The 23,379-nt window shown below is 39.0% G+C and overlaps 1 protein-coding gene across 3 annotated transcripts in view; it reads left to right on the plus strand.

The window, feature by feature from the left end:
- Positions 1-23,379, plus strand: part of KCNH1 (potassium voltage-gated channel subfamily H member 1) — a 177,294-nt gene that overhangs the window by 76,557 nt on the left and 77,358 nt on the right. For all 3 annotated transcript variants that reach the window (XM_066178346.1, XM_066178347.1, XM_066178349.1), the window contains exons 8-9: positions 6,706-6,905; positions 10,455-10,707. In XM_066178346.1, the coding sequence (XP_066034443.1) occupies positions 6,706-6,905; positions 10,455-10,707 (453 nt within the window). The remainder of the gene's footprint in view (positions 1-6,705; positions 6,906-10,454; positions 10,708-23,379) is intronic.

The following is a 23,379-nucleotide window of genomic DNA, read 5'->3' on the forward strand; positions in this document are numbered from 1 at the left end:
TAGTTCCTGTAACTAGTTGTGAAAATTGGTACATTTTCTTGCCATTCTGTTTTACCTTATCAGAGATAAACCTATCTGGTGGGGAATAAAATTTGGAGAGGTGGCTGGGAAGTGCCATTTTCTATAGAATCTTCCTTTTCCTCTAGTCTTACCTTTGATTTATCATTGTGACCTTTCCCATTTCAAATCTTGCCTGTTGGTCTTGTTGTACCCTATTGTTATATTTTGACTGAAATAAATTGATTCTGCAAGGTGTTTTCTGTGGACTCATTGATTAAACTGTACTAGTTCTTGGAAAGTCTTTTTGCTATCAAGGGTCAAGGCCCTAATTTCAATTAATGACTAGGTATTACTGTGTTTGGAGTTAGTCATAGCATTCTCTCAGGTTTAAGAATTTATCTGTATGTTGAGGAACAACATACATCTTCCTGTCTGGCTTATGATGCACTTTTGGATGTAAAACACTGCTACCCCCATTGGGACTCACTAGTCAGTGGAAGTGCTGGGCCTTGCAGAGAAATGGAGGCCTTCAGGTAATTTAAGTAAGAAGAGTCAGGTGAACTCATTGGTCTGCAAGTGCTCTTTTTTTTAAAGAATAAGAGTGTGCAATCCTGTTTCCCTGAAAGTGAGAGACACCTGGTTAGGGATTTCAAAGTCTATCACCTTGAAGTCTCACTGCATCCAGAATGCTCTTCTCTTTAATTCCTTTCAGCATTATGCTTCTGTTGTCTTCTGTTGGGGTCCCTTTACAGCAGAAGGGTACTGTATGACCAGATTCTTACTCCTTAATTTCTCAACCAAGAACATATCTAAGTCCTCAGAGGCTACTTCTGACTTGTGCATCCGATTACTTTAGTAATCTGCTTTTCTGCAAGCATATTGGCTGCAGTGGAGTCTGTGGCTGCCATTAAATCCCCCTCTGGTGACTGTTGGCACCTTTCAGGGTAAATACAATACTAAACTGTAGCTGTCAAAACTAATGAGTGATGAGTTTTGTGAATCAGGATTCTTGCCATTTTACTTGTTTGGAGACTTCTCAATTTGTCAAAATCCGAATTTTACAGTGTTAATTAGTGGGACTGTGTTAATTTAGTTAGGTGGTGCTGTGCAGAAGTAGGAGCCTTGGCCAGGGAGGTAATAGCCACTGCTCTTCCTTTGTATGGATTGGCAGGAGGCTTCATCCTCTCTTTTCATAAGCAGGCACTTGGATCCAAGATGCAGCCTTTCATGGGTTGGTGCTGGCCCTTCACTGTCAGTTTGGAGAGAGCTGTTTGTGTTGAAGAGCTTTCTTACAGGGCTGATGCCGAAGTTTGTTCTATTGGCTTGTACTCACTCTGGCTCTGATTGCTCCTCTGATCAGTTTTGCTCTGTGTGTTTTTCCATGCTGTTTATCTCAGCCCAAACATGCTAAAGGCAAAAGCAAAACCTGTTAGAGAGTTCTGCTGTGCATGATGCTTGTGAGCCAAAACACCTGTGATTGCTGCTATCAGCTGTGTGGGCGCGTCCAGATCAAAATTTAAAAAAAAAGAAAAAAAAAAGGCAAAAAAAAAAAAAGCAAAAAAAAAAAAAAAAAAAAAAACCCAAACAAAAAAAAAAAGCTTTGAAGCATCCAAAGAGATGCTGGAGGAAGGTTTGGTAGTTTACCAACTCTTTCCTCTATTCTTCCCTATTAAGTCTTAAACTGGCAAAATGTAAGCCATTGCAAATCAATGAGATAACAGGAGGTTATATGGCTGTGCTGCTGTCGTAGCAGGCTGCTTTTATTTTGTAGGGATAGGAAAGGGTGTGAGGAGAGAAGCAGTGGGAGCTGCTTGTGGTGTTTGTTCCATAGCTGTTCTTAACTTCCCTTTCTGCCCTTACACACAGCAGACAGCCTATTTTAAGGTGCACAGATGTTTCTACTACTCTAGTCCTTGGTAGTTGCTTAAGTGGCTTCTTAGAGCAGCTGTTCCCTTGTTTATGTCTCTGACGTTCATTTCATTGCAGTTCTTGGGTTTTTTTTTGGTGATGGGAAGATGAAAAAACCCCATGTGCTGTTGCTCTGTTGTTTAGCCTTTATCAATTGTGTCCTCACTGGTGTCCTACCCTTTTGCAGCGGAGACATTTCCAATGTAGCTGGAGCCCACTGTTGTCCTTCTCTGTCCCAATTTTTCTGCCAGCAGGGTGATTTCACCAAATGTGATGATGAGAGTGAGAAGATTTGCAGTAGGATTCAACTAAGAGTTTAATAAAATTTGCCTGTGGCCTCTCATCTTTCATCCTAGGAGTCAAGTGCTTGCGCCGCATGGTTTGATGTGCGTGTCCCTCATGGCCTATTCAGGCTCTCTGCTTTGCTCTTTGCCATTAAATTGATTTTCAGACTTGCTCAGTAGTGTGCCAGTTCTCTGATCTTTGCCATTGCTGCTGCCTTGCTTCGGAGGCGCAAATTAGTAGCTGGTGGCATGAAAGAGGGAGGTGGAGCAGAGTATTGTTTCAGTGCAGGAGAACAGAGAGCTGTGGGGAGAGCAGGATTTAACAGTTACTGGGACAGCATGGGGGAGAGCTCCTCTGGGAATTTACTTTCACTTAAAAATTGGTCTTTTTCTCAGGTTGTGAAATTCAAGAAGTGATGTACATGCTAAGGCTAGCAATTGTAATTTATTTTATAACAGGTGAAAGTGTTCTGGATATATATTGTGAAAAGTCATGAAGTGCAGAAAATTAATTGACCTATTAGACTTTGGCTAAGTTGTTTACATTTATTCTTTACTAGCTAAATGGAATAATATCTTTATGCATTGTGTTAGTAAAAAAAACAAAAAGTTGATAAAAGATTACCAATAGGAAACTTTATAATACACAAAGCTTCCTAAGAAGTAGCAAACTAAGCAGCTGTGGGTGTGTCTGTACTGTTCTAGAAGGTTGTGTAGATACTTGATAAGTACATCTCGCTTCAGAAATTTTGATATCAGATTGCAAGGCTACAAATAACAATTTCATCAAAACTAGTTCTGTAAACAATTCTTTAAGATACCTGTTCAGTTTGGTATTTGCTTGCATTTTGTATTTAACAGTTCAGTGTTTTTCTTTTAACTGAATGCTCTCTACCCATAAGTAGACATAATTACCACTAATCAAGACCCCTAATCTCAAGCAATTATACACTCTTACATTGTTCTAATTGCACATTTGAAAATAATGTCATTTTCCCATATAATTATGAGATGATCCATACAATTAATTTCTGCTTTTCTTTTTATCTGATCAATGTTAATTTTGTGTGACCTCACAATGTGTTATCTGAAAAATGCCTTTGAGACAGGCAGTTTTTGTGGTTAATTTACGGTTGTGTTTCATATTCAGTAAGGAGTGATACAGTGCAACAGATTTTCAAGGCTGTGCTTTGAACTGAATAATTTGTTGTATACTAGGATCTTGTTGGTGAAACAGAAGTGCAATTCTACATTTAAATAATCTACTGTTTGCAAATGCAGGTGCTTGCTCTTTGAATAGTACTTAGGTTAGTGCAGTATGTAAAAGGGGTTTATTTTGATTTTTTAATTGTTGAGTAGAGTTTATGTGTAGACAGACAGACTTTCTGAATCAGCTTTCCAGACAGCAAAAATTAAGGCAATTCATTTTCAGAAAGCACTGCAAGTCTTGGGGGCAAGATACAAGAGATTGTTCACTAGCTGATGTTGGTCTCACTTGTTGCTGTGTAGTTCTGCACACATTTTGTGTGTGAGGCCATTGGATGAGTCCATTTTGAACAAATCATCATCAATCTGTTGATTCATCTCAGGAACTGAATGCAGCACTTACATCTGTAATTGGGGTAATTGTAAACCTCTCATTCTTACAGATAGAAATTCCTCCTTTTATAATTCCAAAATCAGACCCCAGATCTTTTACTGGGGTAGCTGAGACCTACACTGGCTCCTATTTATTTCTCTATTCTTACTTGTTACATCACTAAAAGCAGATGATTTGGTGACCTTTGCAACCTGTGTCTGACCTTCATGGTTCACTTGTGGGTAATTTGCTACTGCAATTACTATGGTCCTATCTGTGATGTTATTTAAACACTGGTTTAAATCGAGTATCACAGACTGCAGTGTAAATGAGCAGCCACATTGTTGGGGACAACATGTTTTTCTTTATTGTCAGAAAAGAATATTAGCATCGGGGTGGGGGGGGAGGGCTGCATCATTTCTGAGGCATCTTGACGTTCCTGGAGGGGAAATGCTGGAGATTTTGCTCTGTCATAAATAACCCAACTTTCTTCCTTTAGTAGAGTGTGCGTTTCTGAAATCATTCTGGGGCTGCAGTCTGCTGCGGTGGGTTCATTTCATTATTCCTTTGAAAGGAAGGAAAGGCACACAGCCAGCTACTTCTGTGCAGAAGAGTTCAAGGTCTAATATGCTAATGTATCTACCCAAGATTAGGCTGCAAAAATCCTTGGCTTTAATGTGTCTTTAATAGTAATAAAATGGTTGGCTAATGATAAATTAAGGATTGTAAATTTGGGAATTAAAAAAAATTAATCTAGGCAGGAATAATTTTTCTTGCCAAGATAATTGTCATACTGGAGCTGCAATTTTCAGTGGAAATTGTTTGCTTCATAATAATCAAAATATACTATCAAACTTCCGGTTTTTCTTTAGGCTTCATGTAGCTGGACATTAATGGGACAGAGTAGGGAATCCATTTTACCTTTGCTGGCATGGAGCTGTACATGTCAAGGTACTGAGTCCTCAGGTCTCACTGTTTGCCAGAGTGCAAAGAGACAATGGACACAAGTGTTGTTGTCAAGAAATCTACAGATAAAAGTCTGCTTGCCACCCTCTCTGAATTTGTCACCAATTTCAGTGCTGTGCTGGCTGCCTTGTGCTACTGCAGTCTCCTGTAAGGTGATGTTTGCATCTGCATAACAGAGAGCAAACCAGGACTTACTTAGGGATAGGTAATGCTGTTCTAATACAAAAATACTCATGGGTTAAGGACCTGTTATGGTAAATTTGTTTTGTAAAGCATTTTATCATTCTTTGCTACTCGTTGGACTGCCCAGTATGGTTTTGTTCAGGCACAAGTTAAGGTCAAACGGAAAATGTATGTTTCTGGTCACTGTTTTAATGCTCTCTACTTTTCTTTAAACTGAGTGTGCACATTTTTCTGCATATTTTGATACCTGTTTGTACAGAGGAGTAGATGGAAGAAAGGAGAGCTGTTCTGTACAGAAACTCATAAAAAGAAAAAAAGTCATGCAGCATCAAAAAGGAATTCTGCATAAAATCAGCAGTGCTAAGGCCTTGAGCAAACCTAAACTTAAATTACATCTCTTGATCAGGGCAAAGACAGTCCCATAAGTTTGTTTAGCACAGTATCAAAGTTTTTTGTTGGCCATAGAACCCTAAAGCATCTTAGTTGGCTTAAGGATATCTGCCTATAACACTGACCTGAATAAATAGCTGCATTCTCAAAAGAAGGAGTGGGATGAAGATTTTTTTTTCTTTTTCAATAGCTGGTGAGGGAGTAAACAAACAGCAAAAAGGGGTACTTCAGTAAGGCAAAATAGATTTTCCATAAATATGGCTTGATTTATTTTTTTCTTGGGTGGAAGAGATATGATACTCACAATTTAGTGCTTGTTTTGGGGGACAGGAAATGATTAAGAGGAAGAACTCACTCAGCAAGCCAGAGCACTTACGGGTGGTTATCATCACATCTGCAGTCTGACTGTTCCTCTACAGCCAACCTGTCACATATCACTGACCTGCTTCACAACATAGGAAAGCTCCCCTTGAGGCTTCCTGTCTCTCCATTTCATTCAGGGCTGGTTTGGCTGGAAGAGCCTCAGCCCCAGCCTCTGCAAGCTATCAAACCTGGCCAATGAGGCTGCCACCAGCCTGCTGCTCTGTCTTGGGCTTCAGCAGATGGATCTTCTCAAGTCCTGTGTGTTTTCATCTGCTTCTCTCCATGCTTGGAAACACTGCTTTTTTTTCTTCCTCGTGTTTATTCTTAAACCCATCTTGATGAACCAGCTGGCTTCATAACTGTGTTGTGTGAAGTCAGGAGGGCTGTGCAAAGGTCTGCCTCTGAGGGCTCTAGCTCTTTCCTCAGGCCTTGCTGTTCTTCTGCCTGAAGAATATAAAATGTAATACGAGTTTTTATGTATTATTAAACTTACGTCTATAAATTACTGACCCATGGTAGCAGTTTATTGCATATTCCATCTTCTGCTTTGATGCATTGTTGTTGTCACACTGAGGTGGGTAACGATGACTCAGCTTACTACTGTGATAATGCACTTAAAGCCTGGAAATCTGTCACTGCTGGTATTTCAACACAGGTGCTATAAACCTGAGATGAAAAATTGAAGTATTTGCTGTCAAGCTATTTCTCTTGAAATTCTTCTGTCTTCTGTTGTGGTTTTGCAAGGTTTTGGGTATTGAATTGAATTTGAATTGTTTGATGGACAAACAGTTGTGTTTCAGGAACTCTGTGATGCAGGCCATGGTCTCACAAAAGTAGGTGGTGGTCCTCAATTTGAAATGCTGAAGGTGACCTATAAAATGCTTGTGCTCATCAGGCCTTCCTAATAAAGCACCGATATTTGCATGCATTTTTTGTGACCTAGCATTTCCAGTCTTAAAGCCCAGTGGAACACAGATAAGATCACCACATCTTACCATATATTTTCTCTGTGGTTTTTCTTCTTTTTCACAGCCCTTCTGTATGCCACCATTTTTGGTAATGTGACAACCATATTTCAGCAAATGTATGCCAACACAAACAGGTACCATGAAATGCTGAACAGTGTCCGGGACTTTTTAAAGCTCTACCAGGTCCCCAAAGGACTGAGTGAACGTGTGATGGATTACATAGTTTCCACCTGGTCAATGTCCAGAGGAATAGATACTGAAAAGGTAAGTAAATTAAACTGCAAAGAAAGAAGTCATATCCTGAAAGCAGTCCATTAAAATAAACAGGAGGTACTGTCTTAGTAAAGGAGACAAATATCCTTTAAATAGTTCTAAGCAGCAGCTTCCCTTAATTTTAAACTTTCAAATACAGTATTTCAGCTATTTTATCATACTGACATATGATAGTGGTAAAAGTATGTGTGTTTTGCCAGTGAAAGGGCTTGAAATAGTAAAAAAATTATAAAGGAAAAAGCTCGGTTTACGATAAATAAAGGTGATAAGTAAATAGCAAGTTCTGGATTGTAACACAACCTCACAGTTCTTCCAGATGAGATTTTTTTTGCAATATTTCTTGTGAGGTTGCTTGCAGCTCTGTGGGCCTGAAAAAAAAGTAATTTTTTTTCATTGTTGGAGAATTTGAATGTAATATTCTGTGTGCAGGTTAAAGATATTAATGAAAACTGGAAGTATTTAATAATGTATTGCTTGAAATCTACGTTATGTAAGGCAAATGTTATCATTCTGATTCATTGAATTTACAAATAAATTCCCATTGTGTCTTTTAAAATAACAGATGGCCTTTCACCAGTACAAATTTACAAAAGCAACTCCTTGGCACTTTCATATTAGTTGCCAACTTTTGTAGACATGGACAGTTTTTCTTCTGCTTGCAGAGAGATGTGATTTGTGGGATGGATCATTCAGGAAATCATACCCAATGGTCTGGTCACCAGCCTTCTGGTTGGCAGCCTAATTTAGTATTCTGAGCTGTGGATGATGCAGTTAAAGAGCAAACAGTGTCATTTCTGTGCAGCTGTTACAGCATTGTTATGAAGGAGTAGAACAGATGTGGCCTTGCACTGAGCTGCCTGGAGACTGAGGGGCACACGGAGCACTGTTTGCTTTCCTAAATGGTCTTCGGCATATTTGCCATTTTTAGATCCCAGATATGATTCTGTAAGCACTGTCTGCCACACCAGCTTTCAGAAAGAAATGGTATTATAGTGCTGGATACTGCTGGTTGGAAGCTGTTCTGCATGTTTTCTCACAATCTGTCTTTGTGTGGGGTTGTGATTTGAGGTAGGTGCGTTTGGGGAAGGTGGAGAGACATCTGAGGACACAGTGTAATGAGTGCTGGTGCTTTCATTCAGCCCCCATTACAAACTCCTGTCATCATTTTAAGAAAACAACAAGAAAAAATTGCTATGTAAAACATGGGGGGTTTTTAAAGCTTATCTTCAAAGTTCATTCTTGGCTTCCTTTGATAAGGAGAGAAAAACTTTAAGGATGCATTTGGAGACAGCAGAATAACCAAACCAAGCACAACAATTCCCAGTGTAGCCTTTGAGAATTATCTTAATAAACTGGAAAAAAAGCCTCCAATTGTCAGGACACCAAAGGGCTCAGTACAGTGCTGTTTTCAATAACTGGTGTGCTCATAGCTGAGCTGCCACTGGCCGTGACTGCTAAACCAAGAACTCAGCTTTCATCTGCACAGCAAAAGCTATGGTTGAGCTGTGCCAATCCCTAAACTCCCAGGTCTGAGCTGTTGTTTTGATGCCTGTGTATAACTTCTGGGATGTCTTGCCATGAATAAAACATGTATTGCTCATGAGACAGAACCAGTGGTACTTGTGCTCCTCTGAAACGCAGCGCAGCTTCCCGCAGATGAGCAGAGACTTAAATATGATCAGAGCACAGAACTGGTCCTATCTCTGTTTTGTAGGCCACAAATTTGTCAGTTCAGTGTTCACTGCAGACACGCTGTTATTTGCCTTGAAAATGCCAGCAAAACAAAATTTAGCCGAGAGCTACTGAAAGATTCTAAAATTGATGCATGAAGATCTATTTCTTACCTCCCATACAAATGGAAGTCTTCCATTTGTCTGTAACTCTCAAATGCCTTTAATCCCTTTCATTTTTTTGAAGTCTGGAGACAACTTCTTTAAATCAAGAGTAGAAAATCAGTTAACTTCCTCTAAGATTACTATACCAAAAAGGTTTTGGATAGCAGCATCATTTTAATTATTCTCTTGTATATTCGGGGCTTTTTGCTACTATTTATGTTACAACAACCCTTTCTCTGGGTGATTTTCAGGTAACTGCACGTGTGTGTAATTCCAGTAGTAAAATTTGGCAAGAACATGCCACAAGAGAATATTTTTACTGCCAGAGTAAACGAGATAATGGAAAAGACAGATATGGCTGCTGCCTGTGTTCCATGTTAAATGCTGGTCTTGCTGCCCCGGCCCATTTCTGTGAGCCTGGAAAACTGAGAACTGGCAGGTTTGGCAGCTCTTCTGTACAGGGCCGCCAAAAAAAATCATCCATGAGTGAACTACACCTAAGCATTATAGAAATATATCTCTTTTTAGAAGTAATATCTGTACTAAAAGGTCTGGAGGTGGGCCAAAGATGATGATATTGGTGGTGGAGTTATTTGGCTTTGGAGTACCAGGCATGATATCTGGAGCCAGTGCCATGAGCAAAATTATGAGCTTGGTTCTCTTCTCAGGTCTTGCACAGAAACCCATTTCAAAGTGTAGGCATAGCCATAGTTTTTTCTATGTTACCTTTATGTTTTTCAGGAGTATTTGCAGTGAGACAGTTTTCTCTTTCCATCTAGGAAAATGTGTGGGAGTAACTCTGAAGCTCAACCAGAGTGTTCCTTAATTGGACAGAATAGTTATTACTAAGAAAATAATAATAAAATAAAGAGGCAGACTTAGATTACTCAGTGTTTTTCTCAAATAATATGTCCTAGATATGCTTCATGATAGACCATCCCCCAAGGATTTTGTTATCCCCAAACCCTGTTCATGTTACTTCTTTCTGCATTTAATCTGTGCATGCAGCAGTGGTTTTGTATTCTTTCCACCCAGCTGTCTGTATTATATTAAAACCCTTCAGAAATGGCCCTGCCTGGTGCCCGCTGTGCTGAGCATCAGCTCCTGTTCTCTTAGGAGCACACATCGTGAATTGCCGTGAGGAACATTGTATTTGGAAGATCAAAAGCTGCCCAAAAGAGCATCATACCTTAAAATCCCTTTCCTGTGTAAACAAAAAACTTGTTAATGCCACTGAGGGGTAAAATTTGAATACCTTTAATTCTCAATGTTATGAGTTAATTAAAGTTTTAATAATTTGTTTTAGTTGTTAAAGCATATAACTTGTGCAGGCTTTTCATGGAATCTGCCAATGAAAAAAGTGACCTGCCCTCTAGAAACAATTCTTCGGGAAGATTTTCTTCAACTCTTTTGATACTGCTGTGCTCCAAGTCTTATTGTCTTAAAAACCTGAGGCTTTCTGGTGATTCAATATCCAGCAGAGCATGTTGCTGAGATGAAAACAGTGTTTTCCTTCAGATGTTATAAAGTAGACTAAGTTAGTATTGTGGCTTATGTGGATAAATAATATAAAAATAAACTTACACTCTGAGATTAGAAATTTTATAAGAAGGAGGAAAATAGTTCTTGAACCTTATGTGCTAACTAGCCATGGCAGGCACGTAGAAGCCATGCACAGGAACTGATTGCCTGGTTTCACTGTCAGGTTTTGCAGATTTGCCCTAAGGACATGAGGGCAGATATCTGCGTGCATCTGAACCGCAAGGTTTTCAAGGAGCACCCCGCCTTCAGGCTGGCCAGCGACGGCTGCCTTCGGGCACTCGCCATGGAGTTTCAGACTGTGCACTGTGCCCCAGGAGACCTCATCTACCACGCTGGGGAGAGCGTCGACAGCCTTTGCTTTGTGGTCTCGGGCTCCTTGGAAGTCATCCAGGATGATGAAGTCGTTGCTATATTAGGTGAGTCTGAGAGCTGGTAATCTGCTTTTGCATAAATACAAATATGTACAGCAATTTATAGCCTCTTCTACTAATTCTTTAAAAAGCTTCAGTTAAGTTTGTTTTTCCACAGCCTAGAGAGGTTTAATGGGCAGCCATCTAATATCCAGATTGCTTCAACCCTGTTTCATCTGGTCAATGGAAGCTTTACTTTAGCATGGTGTCCTGGTAATTCTTGGGTTTTCCCTTTTAATTAGAAATTCCATTTAGAACTTCAGAAAACTTGGTTTTGAAGTCCCTGGCTTCCCTGCCTCACTCCCACCCCTCCCCAAAATAGTCCACTTTCACTGCAATTTTTCTAGCTAGATTTATTTAAGATGTCATGTTGAAATAATATTTATCTATTTTAAAGTCAAAGTAATGTAAAACATTTAGAGCCAATCTGTGTTAACTTGGAATGGCAGCTTTGAGTTGGAGGCATTGAAAAGAAACTGATAGGGGTGTGAACAGCATTCTGAGGCAAAGCTAACAGAAAAGAGTGGGATAATACAATAGATGTAGATGAATCATGAGATGGCTGGAGCATCGAGGAGGTGATACTTACCATTTGATTCTGTTAAGCCCTTTTGTGATAAGATAAATTCTCATGGTGGCTTAATCCTGTAACTGTCACTCACAGCAGCCTGAAAAAGAGAATAAAACATCTTGGTAATCTTACCATTTTCTGAACACATACACTCAACTCTCCTAAGGTGAATGTCTACTGAAAAATGTGGGGGTTAATAAATACACTGAGCTCCATTTTTCTCTACTTTTGAAGAGGCTTGCATGTGTAGCATAGGGTAAATGTAGAGTTGTGGGGGATCAAATTGATAATACTTTGTGCCACACAAGAAGCTAAAAAGGTGAGAAGTTGGAGGATAACTGATTCTCTTTTGTTCTGGAATCACCTGTGCTGCTTTGTAGCTTCTGCTTGTCTGTGCTGCGCATCAAGAACTTGGTACCTTTTGCCATGTTGAACTCTCATGAATTAACTTGACAAATGTAGAACACGAACTAAGACCCCTTGTGTGCCTTGATGCCACCACCTGGGTTCAGCATTTGAAGAAAACCTCAAAACATCTTGCTGCTCTATTTGAGAATAGGTAAAAAGCACTGAGATCAGATTTCTTTAAAATGTTCTTTAAAGATACCAGTTTTCTCCTCATCTATACTGGTAACTCCTGCATTTTATCATAACACTCCAGAAAACCCTCAGCCAAGATTGCTGGAGGAGTCAGTGTTAAGGAAACCTAACTCCTAATCTCTGCTGCTGCAGAGTGATAGCTATGGATAAATGAGGCTGTTCCCTTGGTATCTGGATTAATAGAAGTATTTTGTTGCTATACTTCTTCTGGGACGTAACTATTGATCCTCTTCCCTCCATAGCCTTTTTTTTTTTTTTTTTTTTTTTTTTTTTTTTTTTTTTTTTTTTTTTTAAATTTGGAGTGAGTTCCTGGGGTCTCACTAAAGTTGGGGAGTTTTATTCACATTTTCTTCGTGAATATTGTAAGTGGAGAGGAAAGTAAAATGAAGTGAGATCTCTTTGGGATTCTGTGAGACTTCATTTCAGATGTGCATCAATTTTTGTGTTTCATTTTCCCCACGTGTGTACCTTCCTCCCCCGGGCTGTGAAGACTTCTGCTGAAGGTTTCTCTATCCTGAAAAGAAATTATGTATTTAACTAAGTTTTTCACTATTCTAAATCAGTTGAAGTCCTTTTTCCCTCAGCATTGTGTAATTTAATTGCCACACTACTGAAGGATGCACCAGGAGATGGGTCAGGATTTACTCTCTAGGTTCCACGTACTCTCAGTTTTCTTATCCGTAGAAAACAGTGCTTTGGGGTGGGGTTTTTTGGTTGTTTGATTATTATTTTTTTTTAACTTCATAGTTAGCTAAATTTGCCAAGTTCTTGATGAATGTATACCAGAGAAAACAAGGTACTACAAGGGGGGAAAATAATGCATTGTACAAGAAACATGATTTTTGCTGATCATTCAGCCAGAACAACCAATGCCATAAATTTTGTTTACCAGTCCTAACCAGGCATAGCTGTGAACATCAGGCATATAACAGCAAACCATGTGAGGAATTCCATACGGTAATTTTAGTTGACAGGTATGTTACAGAGACTGTAATCTTCTTTCAGGCATTCTGGAAATGAAAATGAAAAAAATAAGTGCACAAATTATTCAAGGTGAGTTATTTGCTCAGGTCTGGCTGTCACGTAATAAAGCAGCCTTTGCAGCTTGCAATGTAGCCTGTATCTTCCTGACAATGGAGGAATGAATTGCAACTCTGAATCAGTCTGTGGGACTGCTGTGCAGCATTACATAAACCAAAGACAAACTGCACTTAATCCTTAAAGGATCCTATTCATTGGAAACAGTTTCAAGTTCTGAAATCATTTAACCTTGCAGGCTGGCGTATAAGAGTGTATTGTGTAGCCCTGGAGTGAATTGTGTACACTTGCATAATGTCCTTCCAAATGAGTTCCATGTAATACCCCAGAGACAGGTAAATTCTCAGTTCAGGCTTATGTTCTTAGAGCAAAGCGCTGACTTTGATTGACTTGGATTAATACGAGTTCTGAGTTGGAAGAAATTGCACAGCAATGAAAAAAAGGACTATTTTTGTGTGTCCCCTAAGATTGCCTTCCCATTAATTTAAATTAAGACACAAACACAAAAAATATGCAAATTTAAAAAAAAAAACAACCTCAATTCTTTGCATGTTTGCAGTAAATATTTAAAGAAATTGACGCACTCTATATGAAGTGTGATTTGTTGGAATGAAAGATATGTTTTTTTGAATTCTATGCAAAATTTATGCTAAAATACAGAAATTACTGATGTTCATGTCACACAATCTTTGGATATTGTGTGTGAAAGAAACAGAAACAAAAATGTAGAAAATGACCTCTCAGCCAGGTGATCGAATAATTTGTGACTCATTCCAATACAAATGAGTCAGAAAAAAAGACTTAGCAAGAAAAGCCACTCTGTTGCTATGTTTTCTATGTTAATGTTTAAGCTTATGTAGAAGGGATGTTGAGCTGGTGGGAAGCTGCCTGGATGAGACACAATTCTGTTTCTGGTAGTTTGCTTGTAGTGTTCTTCCACTGACACTGCTGTTCCTGTGTAGGATGAAGTGCTGACGTACACTCAGCACTTTGAGGAAGACTGAGACAAATCACACAGTCCCTGCCCTGAAGAGATCTGAGCAAAGCACAGGTCATGCAGGACTTCCATTAAGAGAATGTTTTCAACTTGGCTTTGCTTTTAACTTTCCTAAGCCCTCCCACTTGGCCTGATGCTGCTTTATCCACCTGAGACTGACAGTGTCTCTTTGAGCTACTCTTCCTTAAAGACTTAGCCATTTCTCCCGATGTGGTTAGAAAAAATATGAGGGTTTGTTTCCTCTGTTAGAAACAATCAAGTGTTTATGTGCCCTTCATTTGGCAGCTCTAGTTTCTCTGTTTTGGAGCAGATCTTTCAGGCTGAGACACTGACCATCTGAAAACCTGACTTTACTGCAGGCCTTTGAAAAGTTAAAACCTACTTGTGCTCAGGAGATTGGCTACGTTTTCATTTGCTAAATAGCTTCTTAAAAATATTCCTCCCGAACTGTAACTGTGTTCCAGGCACAGACCATAAGGTCTGATTGTAGCTTTCTTTGGAATATGCAGGGGGAAAGGCACTTTGCTGCCCTCCAGCCATTTAGTCTGAACCTTTTAAATCTCTCCTCACCACTGCTTGAAGAAGTGCTAATTCCTGTGCTATGTGTGTGTGCTTAGATAATTTAATGAAAATTGCAGGAAAGTATGTCATAGCAGCAAAAATAACTCTTTGTACTTGTTTTCTGGAAATAAATGGAAGGGCTGCACAGGACACCTTGTTAGTACCCAAGCTGGTTCAGAGAATTTCTGCCTGAAACTGGGATTACTTTTTGACATTTAGGAAATCTTTCCAGTAAGAAGATAAAGAGAGGAAGGTGAAGACTCTTGAAAACTAGAATGACAAACTTTTTTCCTAGATGGCAGTGGGGAAAGCAGTGTCTTGTGCTTAAATTTTCAGACTTCTGCCAAATTTGTCAATTAATGGCTCCTAGATGGCCTGGCTGAGCAGCAGATCTTTACTTTTATGAGATTTTCAAAGCTGCTGAAATGGTCTTGATATTTCCTGCAAGTGGGCCATGTACGGAAGGTAAGACTGTAGGTTAGTTTTGTGGACTTGATTAGAGACAGGGAGCTTTAAGCTTTTATTTAACAACTAAAAACCAAAACCCTGAAAACTACAGTGATCTTCAGAGCTGAGCACTGGATAAGAAAAATAGCATTAACTAGAAGATTTAGTTGAAAAGGAAAAACCCAGCACCTTCCCACCAAACAGTTTGTCCCAAGTGTTACATTCCAGCTGTTCTGCATTTATGTTCTTGCTATCTTTATTTGACCTAAAAACTTTCAAAAGAATAAACCCTTTTCTTGACCGTTGGTTTAGCATCTCAGAATATCCTGAGTTGGAAGGGACCTATGAGAATTGTTGAGTCCAACTCCTGGCTCCACAAAGGGCAAGTAAAGTGAATGAGACAGGAGGGGAAGTCAAGGCAGGAATTTATTTTGAGTAAGGAATACAATTGCTCTCCAACAGGTCAGTTTGTGGTTGCTATTGCTTTTGTTGTTATCAAAGCTGAAAGGCAATAATGGAATGGAGATATTGTGTAGGCATGCAAACGTGCAGTAACACAATGTCAAGAATGGGATTTTTTGGGGTGAGAGGGCAGGGAGTCTGCAAAGGATACACATAGATTTACATTAAAGATCACACAGGAGCTGAGGAAGTGAAATTTGCATGACCCCGAAATACAGAACTTTTATTGTTATTTACAAAGCTACAAAGTTGACAAGATTGGAGACTGTGGTTTTAACATGATATTGTAGGGGACCTTGGTGTGTCATGTTTTGTTTCAGCAGGATATTAAATGCTCCATTTGCTTTTTGTGGAGAAATTCCTGCTGATTTAATTTGATCTAATTGCAGTCTTAAAGAAATGTTATAAGAATAATTGTTTGTTTTCTTTACAATTGCTTTAGCTTGCTCATTTAGCCGTAAGCATTTCATTCAGATGTAGACACCACAGGATTGATTCAGATTTTGGTGGGACAGATTTGCATCCAGATAGAACAGTGCCAACTGCAAGGGCAGCTGCACCGCGGGATGGTCTATTTTAGAGGAGGGGACAATAGCAGTGAAGTAGTATTGTCTGTGTTAGACCCTTGCCGTGGAAAATGTTGCAACTTCCACAGAGTCATGTGAAAACTGCTTCTCAGCAGACTTGAAGATGGCAGATAAGTTAACTGAGCCCAGGCTGCTATCTTTAGACTGTCCCTAGTACCTGAGCTAACTCAGATTTGCCTGAACTAAACTGCTCTGTGTACTACTCCATTTTCAAAAATTAATTCTGTTATTTTAGAGCCTGTTATTTAATTCCAAACCTTTGAAGAAGTCCCTTGCTTCTCTGCCTAATTTTTCACCTGCATTTTAAATTTAGGTACACCTCTCTGTGTTAAAAATGCCAAACTCCTGAGCTCTCAGGCTTAAGAAATGGTTGCAGGATTATGGATGGCATTAAGAGTTTTCTGACAGTATCTAACATCACAGCATTGTTTGTGCTATTGAATAAGACTGAAACATGACCAGCAGTGCTTTGACAAAGGAGTGATTGAAATTAAAATCCATCTTTATCCTCAGTAGTTCTATGGTGCTTTTTCTATTTATAGTTGAAAGGAGAGGTTTCTTTAGATGATTTATATAGGCAGGTTGGACAAGTTGCATGTTTCTGGGAAGTGATTCAGTAAACATCAACTGAAGGAACAATTTTCAGAGTCTGATTTGCTCAATGAATGTCCAGGCACACTTGGCAAAAGCATTACAGATGGAGATCCAGCTAAACTTTTTAAAAGGCCATGGTATAAAGAGGTTTACATTAATATAAGATTTTAATTTCATGGTGGATGCAGGAGCAGCACTAAAACTCTTATTGAGAAATATAGGTTTATCCCACGCGGTGGTTTCAGACAGAGAACATTCCTTATTCCTGTCCTCCAGACATCTGAGGTGGGTTGATATCAGGACTTGCCATTTTTGAGCCTTTTTTTTTATTGTATGTCTAATTTCTGACAGACATTAAAAGCATGAATTGCCAAAGCTCCTGTCCACTGCTGTTTGTAGATGGTTTAAGACTGTGCAGTCTATTGGAAAAACAGATTTTTAAAACATTTGATGACTCGCTGGAGTAAGTGAGGAGGAGGAGTATTCCCTGTGAGCAGAGGCCTCAGTAGGGAACTTTTGGGCATGTTTCATGTTTTATTGCTGTGAATTTATACACCTTTGCATAATGTGCTCTTAAATAATCCAACAGCATTGCATGTGGAAGAAGTCCCCCTTGGAAGCTGGCAGTGTCTGGCAGGACACTGGAACGATGATCCATGACACTGGCAGCTGAAATTGAGATCTGGTGGGGATGAGGTTCTCTGTCTCAGCCTGCCCCTTGATATCTCAGGATACCTGTGTTAGGAAGGCTTGCACATCTTATTTGTGTGCATGCTGCAACAAGAGGTGTGAAGAGGTAGAAATTATAAATTAGCAAGGAAGTCAGCTTTCTATAAAGACCCTGATTTCCTGGAGGTGAACCACTGAACTAATTCTATCTCTCTCTCTTTCTTTTTCTCTCTCTTTCTTTTTTTTTTTTTTTTTTTTTTTTTTGGGGGGGGGGTAGGGTTTTTTCTGTTTCAGATTTTTGGAGGAGGAAGAGTAACTCTCTTCTCACTGAAGAGACAGGTTAAAAAAGAATGGAAAAAATTTTCATGAAACTCTAGTTTTTCTTTGTTTTCTCCAAATTTCAAATTAATACTTTTTTCAGAGATATATTTTTGTAACCTTATTTAATTTCTACTGAAGGAGTTACTAGAAATACTAAATAAAATAAAATACAAGATAGATGCAATGCAGTGGTCACGAGTTTTGTGAGATTTCAAAATATTTACTTTCTGTATTTCAGAACATAAAACTTACTATTTAAACTCTTGTGAATCCTTTCCGTCTGAAATAAAATAATAAAAATTTTGGGGCTTTAGTGTATGTTTCAAGCAATATCTAGAATACAAAGCCTGTCTCTAGGTAATCAAGGAAGTAACTCAGAGGATAATGCAATTTTAGCCTCTTATATAGCTGGGGGTTTTTGCTCTTTTTTTTGGTCAGAGAATTAGACTGCCCATGCAATGACAACACAGATTGAGTTGTGTTTTTCCTCTTACTTAAGCACTGCAAATGCATTCAAATGTAGTTATTATTCCAGTTACCTGAGCTACTCTGTATCCTCTGAGTTTGTACAAACTGGCCACATATTTATAACATTTTTATAGTAACCATTAAAATGCAAATAAGGATAAATGATGCAGATTTTAGTGAAGCCTCCTGTCTTTTTTTGTGAATAAACCTGGTAGGGCCCAGCTGATGTTTAAAACTCTTCATCACAGTATGTCAAGTAGTGAATATAGTCCATGTTGTATTCTGAGAGACAAATAAACACCTTAATTATAGGAACAATAATAGAAATTTTAGCTGTAACTGAATCACGTTGTTGCTACTCATCTCTAAAATAAGTGTTTTTATTTTGTCTGTACAGTAATGTGTTTCAGCAGAGAAAATTGATGCAGTTGTGTAGTAAACTGTCTGCAAAATGTTGCCAGGCTGTGATTTACAGCATGAACAGATACACTGTGTTTCTATTTGTGCACCAGGCAAATCACTGAAAGTGCTACTTTGGTTTGTTATCTCTGTAACACTTACTTTGGTCTCTGCGGCAAAGATACTCAGGCTTTTTGGAGGTCTAATTAGAGAAAAAGAGTAATTAAAACCTCTGGTTAATGAAAAATAATGTATTCTCTGTAGTGCAGTTGGTCATTCGCTTTTCATTACATGTCTCAGTTTGCACTTGAGAAATCTTAAGAAAATCCAAAGCAGCCAACCACTTCCGTGCACCATCTCCTTCCGGCTGTACTGTGTTGGAGAAGCAAACTAAGGCTATTCAGTGGCTTCATGTTGTGCAATTTATCTGTAGGGCAGCTATTGAATGCTCCACCTCAATGCCAAGTGGTTACTCTGTTTTTTCTGGCTGACAGTTGTTGTTGCATTAATGCACCAAGAGGAAAAATTACTTTTGCTCTAGTGTCTTTACTTTCCTTGAATCCTTCTCCCTTCTGTAAAGTGGGAAAGTTTAAGTTGCATGTCTTACTTAGATTTGGAGGAAATGAGGGAAGAGAGGAGAAGGGAAGGATTTTAAGTTGAAGCCAAATAATCATGTGGTGATCACAGAGCGGGTTTGACCCTAGAAAATCTGTGTGTTTGCTTTTATAGCAGTTGGTATTTCCCACTGCTTGGAGATGGAGAGCAGATCCTGAGGGTGCAAGCCAGTGTTGGGGCTCCAGGGAGCTGTGCTGGGAAGTTCTTTGTGGCAGCCACTGTGGATCAGCATCACAGATAACTGTATTGGCTAAACACCTGATTGCCAAGATATGCTTAGTGCTGCATTGCCACTGAGGTGAGCAATGTTTGGTCATTCATTGCTCTACCGTGAGCCACGATAGATCATTCTATCTGGTCTTTGGATCTGCTGACATTGTGTCAGATCCTAATTCTGTTGCTCAGACTTGTAGATGAAGGCAGATTGGGCAGGGATGCGACCTGGATTCTGCTCTTGACTGTTGTCAAAACCATTACTGTTGCTTTGAGAATGATTCACACATGAATATTTTGTCTGATGTACTGAAAATCCATGGATTCATGTGAATGCCTTCAAAATCTATAGTGACTCAGGAGACCTGCAACACATGAATCCATAGCCTCGTCTTCTCCCCCAGCTATCACACCAAAACTGCACCAAGACTTGGAGACACCCAGAAACACCAAAAGTGGCCTGAGCAGGTTATCAGCCAGACACATATTCTGTATAAGTCATATTATTTTGGAGTAGAGTGGAATATCTGCTGTCTGAGAGAAGAGCTCTTCAGTCTTTCCTCTTGTAAGAGTGAAAAGGCCAAGGGTTGTTGTGGTATCAAGGCAGTACAGGTGTAATGTGATAGTGTGGCTGTTTTCTCAGAACCAACAGAACACCTGACTAAGCTGCAATAATCAGATCTTCGTCACTGTTGCTGCCTTCGGGAGACAGAGTGGATGTGGCTTGACCTTATGCCTGATTCAGGCTGAATTGGCAGTGGTAACAGAGAAATCATGTTTTCACTTGTAAGATAAACAGCTAATGTGATGTGGAGAAGAAACTGGGAAGGAACAAATATGAAAACAGACAGTTTTATAAAATATTTCTTCACAGTTTAAATATATCAGGATTTGGGGACTTGTTATTATAATTAAAACAAACAAGGAAACATAAACTATTTGGCTTTCCAATGCATGCTGAGCTGATGGTGGAAAAGGTCCTCAGCCCACAAATCCAGTAAGTAATATAAATGATTGATAGTAAAAGCTTAGATCATCCACTTTGAGTGTGATTGATAGATGATGTTCCTGGCAAACATCTGGAATTCAGCAAGCTGGGAATGAGAAATGCAAAATACTGACAAACAAACGGCCATCTGCATTTCTCTAGCTTTTTAATCTTTCTTCAGAGTTAAGGTGAAATATATAAAGCCTGGAGTTATATAAAAAAGAGGCTTTTGGCTCTTGTTCCCTATTGCAGCCCTTGGACTTTGCCAACCACCTTCTGGCTCAGAAGTATCACCATACCCTTCTTGCTTTCCAATTACAGATGGTTTTGATAAAACACCCACTTAGTCTTCCCCCCCTTTTTTTTTAAATTCCTTTTTCCACCGAGATTGATCTTATTGTGTGGAGAACATATAGACAAAGGGAGATGGTATGCAATTCCTTATTATGCATAAGAGGCCAATTGTTCTAATGCAGTGCAGGTAATCCTGGGTGGAATTTTAATTCCTTCTTGCTATATAGATTGCTCCTGCTCCTTCCCCCCTCAGTTTTCTATAAGTGTCGAACATGGGGTTTTTTTAGAATCTGACAATCAAATTTAGTACTTTTGGTACCCATCATTTAGAAAATGGACCTGACAGAAATAAAGCAATGAGGTGATTTCATGCGCTTCACTTTGGAAACTGAAATACAGTGTAGCATTAATTTTTAGCTAGAGCATTGGGTGTTAACTTCAAGGAAGTTTTTTAATGTAAGAAAAGAGTACAACTTCTTTGGGTTTTTTAGTTTGTTTCTTAAAAACAGGGCCCTCTGTGGTCTGACTGAGTTTGTTACTCATGTGTTGGTTTTCTCTGTTTTGGCTCAGCAGGCACCAAGCAGACCCAGCTCCTTCCTGTGCTGTTCTTGCCACTGATGGGAGGTGGCAGGACATTGCAGGAGGGAGATTTTTTGGGGGAGAAGAGTTACAAATAGTGAAGGGAAACTGTGGTTGCTGCCACAAGTGAAGGACAAAGTTGTGTCTTTCTGTGTTATGGGAAAAACAGAATTAAATTTCAGAAAGAGTAGGACATAACTAACTTCTGTTTTACCTCACTTCTGAGGGAGGCACAGCAGCACCATGCTGTCTGTGCTTGGATTGTACTAATCATTCATCATGTTACTGTGGAACAGTAACATAATGATTGTCATTTTAAGGTAGGGAAACTTGTCTGGAGATACTAAGGAATACACTTAGAAATGAGTTAGAATTCTTCTCCCTTGTGCTTGGGCTACCGGCTCCAACTGTTGCTCATCAGTGATGGCACAATTCAATGCTTGATAGATTCCAGAGCGTTAATTAAAACAGTTGTTTAGCTAATTGCCTGGAAGATTGTGAATAAAAGCATATTTATTCCAAAAGCAAACAATCCATTTTTATCCAGTGAAGCATATCGTTTTTTATGGTGCATAAAAATAGTTTCATTTCAGTTTTGAATATACTGTGTATTTGTCTAAAAGCCTTGTAGATTGTCTGTTTTAAGTGCATGGAAGCTTTTTCTTTTAGCCATTTTTAATGTATCTGCTAACAAAAACCATACAAATAATTGAAAATGTGTAAAGTCATTGCTATTAAAAGGAAGAGTTGTTTACTGTACTGGGCTGTGAGACTACCACCATGCTTGGTGATATGAAGCTTTTGTACTATTTCCAGATGTTCTCATTGTTCATTGCAAGACTAGAGGTGGAAGGAAGATTATCTTTATGATGTCTTGTCCTAATTTTGTGAAAAATGTGCTATCAGAACAGGTGGTTTCAGTGTATATACACATTTAAAATTAAAATAAGGTCTGAAGTGGTCAGGATCTAAACTGATCCATATGAGGTGGATGGTGTAGGTCTTCTGTGGAAGACTGGGAACCCATTAGAGTTAATGACATCTTATTGCCTTATTTCCTTATTACCTTAATTCAGGGTAGTTTTCCATCAAGCTGAGAGCATTTTCTCAAAGAAAAAACGCTTCTCATCTAATGGAAGAGATTAGGTAACGGTGGAAGTATAGCTGAAGGGCTGAGATGGGAATTCTGAATTTGATTTAGAAGTTTGCTTGAGCTCTTTGCTCATGATAGTTCTTTTGACTTCACACAGGCTTTCAAAAATGACAGTTTATTTAGGGAAGGAAATCTAAAAACCTGAGTGAAGTCAGTAATCTAATATATATTTTGATGCTTTGGATTTAAGAACTGCTACAGGCAAGGTACTACTTACAAGACAAGAGACCATTCCTACCACAGCTTGATAGATATGAATGTATTTCCATGTTGGTCTTAAGAGAGATGGGCAGTGATGATACAGCACAGCAGAAGTCTGGGAGGAAAACACATTTCAAAACAAGAACAGTATAGCTTTTCATTATCATGGTAACAAGTGAATATTCCTTTTTTGGTAGCATTATGTATAGGAAAACAGGGGAAAAAATCCCATTACTCTTGTAAATGAACGTGTAACTTTCTCCTTTCTGTGCCCAGCCTGAGCTGGGGTGTAACCAGGTGTAAATCCTCACTGGGAGCTGCTCATTAGCTCGATGTTAGTGTACATGCCCTGCATTGTAGTGCCCAGACTGGTGCAAAGGGCATCCTTGCAATATTCCACAGCAGGGATTTCTCTGACTTCCCCAAGCTCATGGTGACATGCACATGGGAAGGGTGTGAGGAAATGGCTGTTTTCTTCCTTCCAGTGTGAAACAGCTAAACTTTCAAGCCTTGTCATTTTTATGCTGGGGATAACTAATTGTACTCTTCTTGGTTTGGACCCTGTTTAGCTGCAGCCTGTAACTGCACTGATATGTGATGCAGGATGGTTTTATTGACACAACAGTGGGTGAACGCTAGTCAGATTAAGAAGAATCAACAACACAGATGTAAGAAACAGATCCTTTGTGTGACAGTTAAAAAGAGGAAGGGAAAAACCATTTCCTCTTAATTAAATGCTTTGAAAGAGATCAGAAGAGAACATGAACCAAGAATGAACCACTTTTCTTGCTTTTTAAAGAAAATCCTTTATTGATATTTAAAGGAGACTTTTCACATAGAACACTTTTAAAGTAAGATTTATTCTTATGAAGTTTTGCTAGGCTGTTGTAATTAAGAAAAAGGTAATGGAAAAAGTTATCA

This window comes from Chamaea fasciata, unplaced genomic scaffold (genome assembly GCF_029207755.1).
Source record: "Chamaea fasciata isolate MVZ Bird 193981 ecotype frontalis unplaced genomic scaffold, bChaFas1.0.hap1 SCAF_3, whole genome shotgun sequence".
NCBI classification, from domain to species: Eukaryota; Metazoa; Chordata; class Aves; order Passeriformes; family Sylviidae; genus Chamaea; species Chamaea fasciata.